This window comes from Callithrix jacchus, chromosome 10, assembly GCF_049354715.1.
Source record: "Callithrix jacchus isolate 240 chromosome 10, calJac240_pri, whole genome shotgun sequence".
Lineage (NCBI taxonomy): Eukaryota > Metazoa > Chordata > Mammalia > Primates > Cebidae > Callithrix > Callithrix jacchus.
In genome coordinates this window covers 17,739,809-17,754,050 of record NC_133511.1, presented here as the reverse complement: position 1 = coordinate 17,754,050, position 14,242 = coordinate 17,739,809, and the positions used below count along the sequence as shown (strand labels likewise).

The 14,242-nt window shown below is 49.5% G+C and overlaps 1 protein-coding gene across 7 annotated transcripts in view; it reads right to left on the bottom strand.

Moving 5' to 3' along the window:
* The window catches only part of TMPRSS4 (transmembrane serine protease 4), a 42,492-nt gene that overhangs the window by 7,853 nt on the left and 20,397 nt on the right, over window positions 1-14,242 (bottom strand). For 3 of the 7 annotated variants that reach the window (XM_035264724.3, XM_035264720.3, XM_035264721.3), the window contains 5 exons: window positions 12,688-12,801; window positions 8,005-8,157; window positions 6,418-6,547; window positions 3,360-3,494; window positions 2,348-2,388 (listed from right to left, as the gene is read on the bottom strand). In XM_035264724.3, the coding sequence (XP_035120615.1) occupies window positions 2,348-2,388; window positions 3,360-3,494; window positions 6,418-6,547; window positions 8,005-8,157; window positions 12,688-12,769 (541 nt within the window). In that variant the 5' untranslated portion in view covers window positions 12,770-12,801. Of the gene's footprint in view, window positions 1-2,347; window positions 2,389-3,359; window positions 3,495-6,417; window positions 6,548-8,004; window positions 9,905-12,687; window positions 12,802-14,242 lie in introns of all 7 variants that reach the window. The other 4 variants (XM_078339597.1, XM_078339598.1, XM_035264722.3 and 1 more) reach the window with 4 other exon arrangements.

Here is a 14,242-nt window from a genome sequence, read left to right as displayed (position 1 = left end):
GCCAGGGGAGTCCCTCCATCTGATATTCTGTCTTCCCACTGACCTGACTTTCACACCCCCACCGACCCCAGAACTCCTGTAAAGCCCTGAGGTCCCACCTCTCCACCCATGCTCTGCCTCTCCAATTCTTCTGGCAACCACCACCATGGTGGCCATTCTAAGCGGTAAAGGCTGCTTCCCTTTCCAATATGTCAGGCGCCGTGCTAGGCTGGTGCTTTTCAAACACCATCTGATTTCAAACACTGCTTTCTCCATGACACCTTGCCCACTCCCTGAAGCCCTTCAGGACCTCCCTTGAGGCAAAGTAGAGTTTCCACTCCTGGCAGCCTCCTGCTGTTTCATATAAAGTCTCGTCTAGCCAAATTGATCTGCTTGTAGTTCTCTAAAAAGTCATTCTGTTTTTGATCCAAAAAGATGCCCTTCCCTGAAATGCTGTCTCCTCTCCTAGTTCTCTAAATCAGGGGTCCCCAGCCCCTGGACCTCAAACCAGTACTGCTCCATGGCCTGTTAGGAACCCAGCTGCACATCAGGAGGTGAGTGGCAAGGGCGAGTGAGCATCACAACCTGAGCTTCACCTCCTGTCAGATCAGAGGTGGCATTAGATTCCTATAGAGCACAAACCCTATTGTGAACTGCACATGTGAGGGATCTATGTTCTATGCTCCTTAGTGAGAATCTAGGCTGGGTGCGGCAGCTCATGCCTATAACCCCAGCACTTTGGGAGGCTCAGACTGGCAGATTACCTAAGGTCAGGAGTTCAAGACCAGCCTGGTCAACATTTTGAAACCTGGTCTCTACTAAAAATACAAAAATTAGCTGGGTGGGCGCCTGTAATCCCAGCTATTTGGGAGGCTGAGGCAGGAGAATTGCTTGAACTCAGGCGGTGGATGTTGCAGTGAGCTGAGATAGTGACACTGCACTCCAGGCTGGGTGATAAGCTCTGTCTCAAAAAAAAAAAAAAAAAAAAAAAAAGAGAGAGCGAGTGAGAATCTAATGCTCTCTATTCCCCTCTTGGTTTGTGGAAAAACTGTCTTCCATGCAAATGGTCTCTTGTGCCAAAAAGGTTGGGGACCACTGAATTCTAAATCATTCATTGATCTAACCAATTTGTGTCGAGTGCCCTCCGTCTTGGGGCAGGGCTGGGTGTTGGGAGATAGTGGTGCGCGGGACAGACAGACACGGGCTTTCCCTCCTTGAGCTGACAGATGCATTTTTCAGCGTTCAACCTGGGCCCCCAGCTCCTGGGAATTTCCCTTTCTCTGGAATTCCCACAGGCTGTCCCAGGTGTTGGCCACCCTTTCAGTGTGGCCGTGCTTAGGTCTTGTGTTTTTGGCAAGACAGAGACCGCTCGAGGGAGGACCTGCAGAACCCCAGGTGGTGTGGCCATCCATCCATCCATTCATTCATTCATTGACAAACCACCACGTGTGAGATCCCACACACTAGGTATTGTGGGATGGCAGTGGTGGGGTACACGATAATGAATTCAACTCTCAACATCCTACAGCGAAGCGTTTGCGCTCCTAAACTGCGGAGGCAGGGCTGTGACCTTCTTCTTCTCTTAGGCATTCTAATTTCTGGTTATCCTTCCAGGCCCATCTCAGTTCTCCATGAAGCTGGTAGGATGAGCTGAGCCACATTGCTTCATTTCTTTTCTGATCTCCTCTCTTAGAACTAGAAGAGTCCCTAGAGATCCTTAATGGGCAGTTGGATTAAAGGACTTCTTAGGAAAATGAACTTTAGGGAGGTCAGGTGAATGACTGGAGGCCACACTGGAAGTGAATGGGTCTTCTGGCCCTCTTCCAGATCTCTCTGCAGCAAGTCAACTGTGACTGCTACTCAGTTTCACGTTTTCCACATGTTGTCTTGCATCTCTCTCTTACTTAGTCATAAGCTACCAAGGATGGGGGCCGGTTATTTCACTCGTCTGGTATTTTCTACTTCTAGCCAGCAACTGACAGAGTGAGACACATTCTAACGGTTCAATGAATATTTGCTCAAATAATAAATGTGGGTAATCTGATCTTGGATACCTGAGGAGATTGTGACAAAAAAGGGCTATGTGGGTCCTAACCATGGGTGGGAGCAGTGGGGGCCCCATCCTGCCCTTTTCAGTCTTCCTAACGCCCTCTCCCAGGTCTCCACTTAGGTTGTGGGGCCATGTGCAGATGGTAGAAGGGAGTTCTTCACACCACAACCTGAGGGAGCATTGACCTGCAAGGCCAGGGTCTGTAGATCCAAGCAGATGAAACTTGGATTCCCAGAAATTTAGGAGTGAAGATGAAGGTCTTCCTGCTCGATCATTGCTGGCCCAGACCCCAAACCCTCAGAGATCGGGGGTACTCACCAAGGCAGTGCAGGGAGACCAGGGAGCCTGAGAGACAGGACCTGCAAAACAGACACAGTACCCTGTGATTTAAGCGTCTCCCTCAACTGGGAGGCAGGGACTCAAGCCTCCTGGTGCTGTTAATTCAAGTCCCCCCCCCAATACCTGGGGATCTGGAAGATACACAGTGGAGAACACCTGGAGACTGCATTGACCTCATTGCATTTCCTGCACTGACATTTCCATTTGATTGGTTTCAATACCCCCACGGCTGAGTACCTACTGTGCGCTGGGCCCTGCCTGCTTCAAAGCCCAGTCTGGGATCCTGGGACTTGAGAGGTAAGAGGGCCGAGCCCGGAATAGAGTCTACAAGCTTTCCAAATGGAAAAATGGGATTTTGATGGCATTTTAGGCAAAGGATCATTCTGCTACCAACCCTGTCCTTTTCAAGGTTGACTTTCGATGAATAAGCAGCCCTCAGCAACATCCCTGAATGCTAAGAAGCCAGCCTCCTCTCTGAGCCACTTTGCAGCAGTGTGACAGATTTCATCTGGATGCTGTGCTCTAATGCAGGGTGGAAGGCTCGGGAAGAGGCCACCTACAAGGGCCAGGGAGCCTCTTCCCTGGAGCCTCAAGAAGGTGGGGAGCTCTGACTGGGTAAGTGTTAGGGAAGGACAAAGTGACATTGGAATCTTGCCTATCGGACAATTTATTAGAAAACCTACAGCAGTAGCAAAAACGATTTAGTATCCAGATTGATGGAAAGGTCACATTATCCATCCCTCTGACTTCGAGTAGGACAGCACACTTTGTCCAGCTGTCCACTGTGTTAGAAACAGGTCAACACAGGAAACCTCTCTGAAATGTGAGTCTGTAGCCCTTGGCATAGAGTGATCTGTCTTGCTGGGAGCTCTTCCTGATGTCTGCCTTACATTCCCCTGGCCGCTTGGCGTTCCAGGCAAGCTGGTTGCAGCCTGAAGAGCAGCGTCCACGTGTGGGTCTTCTGCAGGCCGGAAGGAGGCCCCTCACTTACCCACTTGAGTTCCTCACGTGAAGCTCCTGGCTGTTTTCTGTTATTTCAACAACTTCCAGATCCTGGTCTGGGCCAATCTCCACAGCTCTGAAAGTGGGTTTGCTGCTCGCATCAAGAGGGAGAGAGAGTTGTGAGCTGGGGGCAGGGGGTTGGAACAAGATAGTAGAGTTGGCCGCCACTCTCAGGAGACAGAGTGGTAGAGAACACCTGGTGGGGAGTGGCAGGGGAGCGGAGGTAGTCTTAGTCAGTGAAGATGGGGCCTGCTTCGCTATATCATAAAGAACATACCCTTGGCATCCCCCGACTCAAGCCTTGGTGCAGTGCTGATGTGACTTGCTTTCTTGGGCAGGGTCTCTAAATCCAGAACCCAGAGACCTGGAGAAATGTTAGGGGGGGTCTCCTTTCCAAACTCCCAGCTTTGTCCATATTTCAAATACCCCAGTAATGTCTTCTGGTTCACAGCCGGGAAACAAAGAGGCATAGGGGCCCAGGATAGCTCCCTTCTCACCTGGGAGGGAGTTGGAATGTGGATATTTGGTTACTCCAAACAAGGCATCTACTCTGACTTTGATGGTGGGGGTATGTTTCTGGCCCCCTTAGAGATATTAATAGAACAGGACTGGATCTGTCTTCATGTGAATCCAGACAGACCTCAATTGGACCACCCTCCCTCTTTCTCTCTGCTAATCCATGCTTACCTGCTTTCAAACCTTGGGTTGAAGTTTTTCCTCCTCCAGGAAGCCTTCCCTGATTAATTCCATCTCTCTGATTGTTCATTTACTAAATCTGCCTCTTCTAAATCTCTTCCTTCCATCCCCAACCATGCTAGAATGCTAGTAGAAGCTCTCCATGGAGGGCTGGGTCAATCAATGGTACTGGCTGATTGGTGTATTCTCAGGCAGGAATGCTGAAACTTCCTAGGAGGACCCAAGTCTTGGACCTGGGAGGACTAGAGTCGGTTTTAAGAGTCCTCATAATCTATAGGTTCTGTCCCTGGCTCTGGCACTAGTTTCATGTGTGGCCTTGGGCAGTTTGCATTCTTTTCCTGGGTCTCTCCAAGCCTCAGTTTCCCCCTCTCTAAAACGACGTATAGGGCTGGGCATGGTGGCTCATGCCTGCAATCCCAATACTTTGGGAGGCTTAGGTGGGTGGATCACCTGAGAGGTCAGGACTTCAAGAGTGGCCTGGCCAAGATGGTGAAACCTGTCTCTACAAAAATACAAAAATTAGACGGGCATAATGGCAGGTGCCTGTAATCCCAGCTACTTGGGAAGCTGAAGTGAGAGAATCGCTTGAACCTGGGAGGCGGGAGTTGTAGTGATCTGAGATTGCCCCATTGCACTCCAGCCTGGGTGACAGAGTGAGACTGTAAAAAAAAAAAAAAAGCATGGACCAGGAGAAGGGCCTCCAATCTAGAGGGAGGAAAGAAAGTAGAGAAATCTGAGACTTGGGGTCCAAAGTGGCTCCGGCCGGATGTCGTGGCGCTTGCGAAGGCGAGGTCATGAGTTCAAGGCTAACCTGAGCAACCTCACAAGCTCACATTGATTGGCAAAAAAAAAAAAAAAAAAGAGAGAGAGAAATCTGAGACCTGGAAGGAGGGAATATGATGGAAATGGACATTCCCAGGAAATGGGAATTAACTTCTGTTCACCAATTCCATCCCAATGAATGATTCTGATGAACTTTGATTTTGTAAAGCGCCAGAGTCAGGTGGTTTGGTGCATTAGCGAGCTCCAAAAGGACAGAAATTCCAGGAGCCTGTCACCTTAAGAACCCCTGGAGACACCTGGGTTTCACCATCAAGCCTCAGCCTGCTGTGCCAGGTACTGGGCTGACCGGCTGACGCAGCAGTTGACTGGACTACAGTGGAGAGGCCAGGCTCCTGGTTGCGTGAAGAGGAGAGAATAGTAGGTTGAGGCATAACTTTCTCACTCTGCTTGAAATGAAGGTGGCAGGGTATGCTTTCTAGAGGGTCCTGGAAGTTGCACCCCACAGAGAGTAGAGAGGAGCAGAAGCCTGATGAACAGAGAAGAGAGCGGCAAAGAATTCTGATTAATTTGTAATGGCTGCCTGGAGCATTTACTGAAAAAGGACTTTGAGGCTGCATTTGGGATCCATGGGAGAGAGTTCTGTGATTGATTGGTGATGTCTGCCTGGTAGAGGGTTTTGTTTGTTTGTTTTTTGTCTTTTGTCTTTTTTTTTTTGGGCTAGTCTCTGGGTCCAGTCTCTTAGAATCCTGAAGAAGTTTGAAGCCTGTCAGAGATAGGTTATCTCACTCTGCACTGAATGCATGGGTTCCGCATGAGAATAAAGAATTACCCAGTCTAGAAACAGAAACACCATGAGAACTCCTAATGCACAAAAATTAGGGGTCTTGGGCTCAAATTCTAGCCCTCTACCTCCCAACTACCACCCTAGCAAGTTACTTACTTTCTTTGAGTCTATTTATGAAGTAGATATAATAACTATCTTTTTGGTTTTCTGCCAAAATCGAATGAATATAAATATAAAAAATGCAAATTACTCTTATTATAATCTTACACCTTTTCATCTACTCCAGATTTGGAACTACTGTTGAAATTTGCAGAGGGATATGGGATTGCTGAAGATGGGGCCCCACTGAAACTAGGCTCACTTAAGCTAAATCTTAACCAACGAAACTTTGAATAAGTTAATTAGGGTTTTGTATTACTGGGCCGGAACAGTTTCTTGCAAAGTCAGGGCAAAGGAGTGAAGGTTGAGGGGTAAAGGAAAGGCGAGGACTGCAGAGAAGCTGGAAGTGTGTGTGTGTGTTGGAGGGCAGCACACATTCTCTCGTTGGCATTCCATAACCATCCTATGAGGTTGGCATTACTTCCCTCAATTCACTCTTGAGGAACCTGAGGCTTAGGAAATTTAACTTCCTGTTGCTTATAAGTGAAATGCTGGGATTCAAAAGCAATTCCACCTGGCTCTGATGCCTGTCTTTTTTTAGGAAAGAGAGAAGAAGGGAGGAAGGAAAGGGGGCAGAGGAGGAAAGAAGAGGGAGAGAAAAAGGACAGAGACCCAGGTTGTTTACCTGCTGTAGCCCATCTGCCTACAGGCTGTCTCGGCCAGAGCTTCTGTGAAGTTGTCGAAACAGGCAGAGAACCAGTTCCCTGTGGTTGGGTCCAGCACCTGCAGGGTGGATCGGTCCTTGGAGAGGCGGACTGGGAGGAAAGGAACCTGGGTTAGATGGAAGGCGGGGGCGTCTATCTGGCCCATCCCCCTCAGAACTCATCATGAGACCAGCCCAAGCTCCCCCAACCTAGAACTGGGGTTACCACAGAGCCCCAACACTTTCAACATCAAGGGAATCTCCTCCATTTGACTTTGTCTATTTGGGCCTCGATTTGACAGTAGCTAGCATGAGTGAATGTCCCGGGTCAGTCTCCATTTTGACCTGTTGCCCTGGCTTCATAGTGCCCCTTTTTGCTCTTACAGGTATCAGTTTTGATGATTAATTATGTGGTCACTTTACCCAGTGACCATATACAACTTGTTTCAATTGTATGGACCACATACCCATCCATGGTCCATACAGCTTGCCCAGCCTGGGGAAACTTCTCAGAGAGGGACCCAGGTCCTTCTCCAGGTAAGGTCAGAGTGGGAGGTTGGGTGAGAAGTCCTATTGGCAGTAGGATGACAGGTGCTCGTGGGCATTTGACTTCTGATCAAGAAAGGGCAAAGGCACAGGAAGTCACTCAGCCCTGCCCTCAGGAGCCCCATCACCCGTCTCCTAGCTATCTTTTTTCCTTCAGAGCCCAAGCACCAGGGGGATGAAGGTAGAAGAGCCCAGTCCAGGAGAGAACATGGGTTTTATGCTCAGAACATCTCCTATTCATTGGGAGGACCTGGCTCAGTCTAGTCACATAACGTATCTCAACAAACACTAATGAATAGAAGGACCAACAGCTGGCGAAGTGGCTGAGTAGTCTCTTTTCTAGTCTCCTTGAAATAACAGATCTTACAGAAAGGAGGAATACCCCAAGGTCACCCAGTCTAGCCCTCTGCCTGAAACTCACCCAGGTGCAGCAGGTATGGGGCAGGCTCAGTTACAATTTTCTGTTTTTTCTGACTCACATTTGTTCATCAAGTAGCTACTGTTTGCTACGTATTAAGTACTGGGATATAAAGGTAGACAAGACATGGTCCTGCTCTCAAGAAACTTATACAGCTGGGCATGGTGGCTCACGCCTGTAATCCCAGCATTTTGGGAGGTCAAGGCAGGTGGATCACCTGAGGTCAGGAGTTCGAGACCAGCTGGTCTAACCTGGTGAAACCCCATCTCTACTAAAATTACAACAATTAGCCAGGCATGGTGGCAGGCACCTGTAATCCCAGCTACTTGGGAGGCTGAGGCAGGAGAATCACTTGAACCTAGGAGGCAGAGGTTGCAGTGAGCAGAGACCAAGCCACTGCACTCCAGGGTGGGCGACAGACTGCTCTGTCTCAAAACAAAACAAAACAAAACAAAACAAAACAAAACAAAACAAAACAAAAAGAACCTTATGCAACAAGGATGAAAAGTGACAAGTAGGTGGCAGACACTATGCAGTGGGTCATGGGGGCCTGAGCAGACCTCCTGCTGAACCCACTCCTCTTCCCCCTCAGACCCTGCACTCACCTGCCACTGCAGGCCCTTCGGGGAAGCTCTTAACACAGTACTCCTCGTCCTCCCCCAAGGGACAGTCCAGTTCCCCGTCACACAGCTGGCTTCTTGGGATGAAGTGGAGGGGCTGCCCGCAGAGGAAGTAGTATTTATCCAGAATCAGCTTGACTGGAAGGCAAGTGCAGGGAGGGGCAGAGAAGGCTGAGGGTCAGGCTCCAGCAGGGAGAGGCTGTGTTTTCCTGGAGACAGCGCTGGGCTCGCAGACACGCATGGGTGAGTTCCAGGCCCGGTTTTGCTACTTGGTAGCACACAGACTTGAAGCTTACAGACAAGGAAGCTGGGCCTGTGCCTTGGCTTCCTCGTCTGTGAAGTGGAGATAGTAACACTGGCCCCACGCACACAAGATGTCTGAGGAGTCAAGAGAGGTCGTGTGTGTGAGGGAAATGGAGAAACAGGCTGGTAACTGCCTCTTACCTGCCCAGTGCTGGCTTAGAACGCTCTGCTAACAGAGGAAGAACCCGGAGTCTGAAGACCCAGTTCTGAGTCCTAGCTCTGCCACCTACTGTGCAACCTTTTTTTTTTTTTTTTTTGAGATGGAGTCTTGCTCTGTTGCCTAGGCTGGAGTGCAGAGGCGCGATCTTGGCTCACTGCAACCTCCACCTCCCGAGTACCTGGGATTACAGGCACGTGCTACCACATTTGGCTAATTTTTTTGTATTTTTAGTAGAGATGGGTTTCACCATGTTTGCCAGGCTGGTCTCAAACTCCTAACCTCAGGTGATTCACCCACCTTGGCCTCCCAAAGTGCAGGGATTACTGGCATGAGCCACCTCGCTTGGCCATACTGTGCAACTTTATAAGGATCACTTTCCCTTCTTAGTTCTCAGTTTCCTCATCTGTACAATGGGATGATAATATCTATAATATCTGCCTTACGGAACTGTTGAGAGCATGTGGTGTGATGGTAGCTGTGCAAATGTCTCCTAACTATTAAGTATAGTTCTAGAGTTGGGTGCTTTTATTTGGGTGAAAGAACTGTTAAATGATAAGAACACATGGACACATGGAGGGGGGTGTCAACACACACTGGGGCCTGTTGGGGGGAAGGCAGGGGGAGGGAGAGCATCAGGAAATATACCTAATGGTCACTGGGCTTTATACCTTGGTGAAGGGTCGATCTGTGCAGAAAACCACCATGGCACACGATTACCTATGTAACAAACCTGCACGTCCTGCATATGTACCCCAGAACTTAAAAGTTGAAGGGGCTGGGTGCGGTGGCTCATGCCTATAATCCCAGCCGAGGCAGGTGGATCACCTGAGGTCAGGAGTTCGAGACCAGCCTGGCCAACGTGGTGAAACCCCGCCTCTACTAAAAATAAAAAATACAGAAATTATCTGGGCATGGTGGCGGGTGCCTATAATCCCAGCTACTCGGGAGCCTGAGGCAGGAGAATTACTTGAACCCGGGAGGCAGAGGTTGCAGTAAGCTAAGATCGCATCATTGCACTCCTGCCTGGGTGACAAGAGCGAAACTCTTATCTCTAAAAGTAAAATAAAATAAAATAAAAGTTGAAGAAAAAAGTAATTTACAAATATAAATAAAAATAACTAAAATTAAGAAAAATAAAGACAGCTGTTAAGGGGTTGGTCCTTGGTTTTGTTTTGATGCTGCTTCCTGTCTTTGGATTCCGCCAGCTGCTTTCAAATTCTGTTGCTCTTTTGCCATCTTGGGATGATGGGAATATGTTCAGCACGTTTAACCCTTCAGGAAACTGATATTTTAATATTTTTTTTCTGGCCGTGCATGGTAGTTCACACCCGTAATCCCAGCAGTTTGGAATGCCAAGGCAGGAGGACCGTTTGAGCCCAGGAGTTCAAGATCAATTTGGGCAACATAGTGAGACGCTTGTCTCTACAAAAAAAAAAAAAAAAAATTAGCCAGGCATGGTGGTGTGCACCTGTGGTACCAGCTACGTCGGAGGCTGAGGCAGGAGGATTGCTTGAACCCAGAAGTTTGGGGCTACCGTGAGCCGTGATCACACGATTATACTCTAGCCTGGGAGACAGAGCAAGACCTTGTCTCGAACAAATAAACAAGCTTCCCTTAGTGAAGACTCACAGCCCAACACCCTGGCAGGAGGGAACTCCTCCTTCCTCACTGAACTCTCTCTTGGCCTGATGCTCCCCTCTCTGGTCCAGTGTCACCCTGGTCCTAAGAGTAGTGGCATTAAATCTAACAATGGTCCCTGCTTGTCACTGTGTCAGGAGCTTTCCATACATTTCCTCATGTAATCATGGTAACAGTTTTGGGTGGGAGGTATCATTATTAACTCACATTACAAATAGGGACATGGAGAATTGAAGGCCAAGCTCTATTTTCCCAGGCCACACAGTGCTTCCAGTGTACAGCCAGGGTCTGTCTAACTCCCTGGGGGAGCTTGAGATGTGATCTGCTGGCCCTGATGCTTCTGGCTTGAGTGAAGCCAGGGAGAAGGAGGAGCCATTTCTTTGAGTTTGGTTTATAATAGGAGCCAGGGCAACGTAGAGTCACCCCAGCCCCCTGGGACAAAGCCAGGAGACAGCGTCACCAGTTGAAACTCCAGAAGCCATAAGGTTGAGGGAGTCCAGCTTAGGATGGAGGACTGGGTTACAAACTCTGATTGCAGAATCTGGGATATGGAAGCCATGTAGAACCTTCTGGTACAGGGAGTGTCCAGCTCTGAATTATGCTTTAGTGCCTGCCTGGCTTTCCCTGGATAACTTTGGCCCCCTTTCTCTCCACTGCGGCAGTGCGCATGCTCACGGAGAGCAGGCTCGTTTCAACATTAGCCTGACCAGCACAGGCTGGGAAGTCTGCTGATGTCACTGCAAATCTCCATCATGTGGGCAGCCAAGGTCAAGGAGAAATGGCTTGGGGTTATCTGTATCTCACACTCCTCCAGGGCTCCCAGGGCTTTGAGTGGGGTTTATGTTACGATCTGCATTTCAAGCAGGAGACGAGGGTCCTGTCCCAGCCTTGTCCCTGACTGCCACTCCGCCTCTCTGAGCCTCAGTGCTTGTGTAGAAAGAGGATCAGAGGCTCTCTCAGTGTCCTCCAACCAGGCAGTTGGCTGCTACTGCTGGAAATGTCACCGCAATTACAAGTGCAGGTTCCTGAAAGGCCAGCTATTCCCTGGCTGCACAGGCAGTCCTGCCCCAGTTAGCAAATGCACGTCCTGCATCACATTTCACCTGCTGCTGTGTGATGACACAGTCTTTTGAAAAACTTAGTTTTTAGCCAGGTCCTTTACATATGTTATCTCGTTGGTGCTCATGATATAGCTCTGAGGAAGGAAGGACATTTTACAGGTGAGGAGACTGAGGGTACAAGGTTGTGCAGCAGCAAGTGGCAGAGCCAGGATCCCTGTCCCAGGTGTCCTGATTCCTAGTCTGGTCCCCTGATTCCCAGTCTGGTCCCCAGTGCCCTACTCCCTGCTGTGAAAAGTTGTGGTCACTAACCTGCTCTGCTCATGTAGGTAACAAAGGCAATGACTCTATCATGGGGTGTGGGAGCCGAAAGGGACCCACATCCCTGCTCCTTCGGTTGAATCTTCTTTATCACAGATAAGGGCCTGATGCAGAGAGGCCTGGTCAAGACCACAGTGGGCCTCAGGCACTGGCCATGGTGAAGGCTAAGCTGAAGGGTGCTGGGTGCTGGCTGCCTGGGGGGGGGGGGTCTTCCCTGCTGTCTCCTCTTCCCTCCTCACAAGCAGAAATGCTCCCTGTTCTTCCAGCCTCTGCTCAGAGCCACTCAGCTTGCAATCTGCAGAAGACAGGAAGGAGGAGGCAGAGGGCGTGGCGGCCCTGCAAATTGCCTGCGTGGGTTAGGAACATATGCCACTGTGCTCTCCCTCTAGAAGAAATCACCTGGGATGGAAGCCATCTGGAACAGATGGGGGCTGAGTTCATCTCCCCTTTCACTCTCAGAAGAAGGCTTTCTTCAAAGCAGAGGGTGGATGGATACATGATCTTTCTTTCTTTCTTTCCTCTCTCTTTCTTTCTTCTTTCTTTCTTTCCTTCCTTCTTTCTTTTTTTCTCTCTCTCTTTCTCTTTTTTTCCTCTTCAAATTCCTTTTTCTTTTCTTCTTTTTTAGACAGAGTCCGGCTCTGTCGCCCAGGCTAGAGTGCAGTGGTATGACCTTGGCTCACTTCAACCTCCACCTCCTGGGTTCAAGCACTTCTCCTGCCTCAGCCTCCTAAGTAGCTGGGATTACAGGCACCCACCACCACACCCAGTTAATTTTTGTATTTTTAGTAGAGACGGGGTTTCACTGTGTTGGCCCAGGCTGGTCTTGAACTCCTGACCTCTTGATCCACCTGCCTTGGCCTTCCAAAGTGCTGGGATTACAAGCATGAGTCACCACACCTGGCCTCTGAAATTTCTTTTTATTATATCAACAATTTTTTTCTGCAAAGATTTATGCAGATTACCTGCCCCTGACTGTGGGAGTGGGGCCTGCCACTTACTGAGGGGGTGAAAGACAAGGAAGGCTGCTACTTACTGAAGTGATGAGGGTAGGGGTGGGGCTGCCACTTACTGAGGGGGTGAGGGAGAGGTGGGGGACTGTCACTTATTCAGGGGGTGAGTGCGGGGTTGGGGGGAGTGGGCCTTGTCATTTACTTAGAGGGTGAAAGTCGGGTAGGGGCTGTCACTTACTGAGGACAATCACAATGATGATACTCGCCAGGCTCAGCAGTGCCATGATGATGGGGATCCCCACCTTTCTGAAGGTCTCCATGGGGGTACGGGATTTGCGCAGGGGGTTGACATCTGCAAGGACATGGGAGGCAGAGGGGAAGAGCATGCAGTCAGCACTTGGTGATCCCCCCAAGCCAAGATCCCCACTTGCTGTCTGGCGGGTGTCAGGAATGCCTTGAGGACAGTTTTGGTTAATGCTGGGGGGTTATTCCCGCAGACTAGGCTTAGCTTCATCAGCACATGATCACCCTGCCTCTTCTCACATATCCGGGCTTCCCCAGCTTTCACAAGTACCCCTCAAAGGCGCCTCCAGGTCAGGCCGCCTCCCTGTTGTCTTGCCTGAGCCTGTCCTAGGACATTTCTAGGTTCTGTCTGACCCTCTCCTGCCCGGGAGAGGCCTGAGCCCCTGGGGCATGTACCCATTCACTGTGCTACCAATTATCCTTTTCCTGACCGCCTGACTTAGCTTTTGATTAAACACTAAGCTTCAGGTGGGCAAGGGCCTCCAGCACAGTGTGGGCTTAGTAGAGGCTTAATAAATACTTGTGAATGAATGCATTCTCAGTCCCACAAACAGCAAGTCCCCAGCCTGGTCCCTATCTTTAACGAGATTAGCATCTGGGGGAAGAGCCAGGTAGAAGATAATATATGTTACAATAGAGACACCTTCAAAGGTAGACTGGGTTGCATTTAAGGTAGCACTTAAATGCAGGTGGAGGTAGACACTGGCCCAGCTCAGGAGGAGGCATGGAGTGCCTGGTGTGCCTGGGGTACCAGGGAAGAAAGGCAAGCTGGAAGCCAGGATGAGTGAAGGCAGCTGTGGAGACTCTTACACACCATGTTAAGGAGTCTGGGTTTTATCCTGAAGGCAGTAAGGAGCCACTGAAAGTTTTCAAGCAGTGGAGAGACAGGATCAAATTAATTTTAGAAAGGTGAATCTGCCCAGGCATGGTGGCTCACACCTGTAATCCCAGCACTTTAGGAGGCCGAGATGGGCAGATCACTTGAGGTCAGGAGTTCAAGACCAGCCTGACCAACATGGTGAAACCCTGTCTCGACTAAAAATACAAAAATTAGCTAGGCATGGTGGCACATGCCTGTAATCCCAGCTACTCGGGAGGCTGAGGAAGGAGAATCGCTTTGAACCCAGGAGGTGGAGGTTGAAGTGAGCTGAGATCACACCATTGTACTCCAGCCTGGGTGACAAGAGCAAGACTCCATCTGAAAAAAAAAGGAAGTTGGATGGATTGTTCATCAGGAAGGAGGTGGATTGGAACAGAAGAGCCTGGGGTTAGGGAGACCAGGTAGGAGCTTATTGCTGTCTAGAACAGAGGCAATAATAACTACATTCTCCATTGCACATGGTTATTTCAAGAAGGAACTTGGGAAAGGGAAAACTTAGGTAAAATTAATATCAGTAAGTATCAGAGATGCATTCTTTTAGGTCTCCTTGTGGGAAATAAACTGTGGAGGTGCCATGGGGACTTCTCTCCTGGGGCAGCTGGGGCAAGAA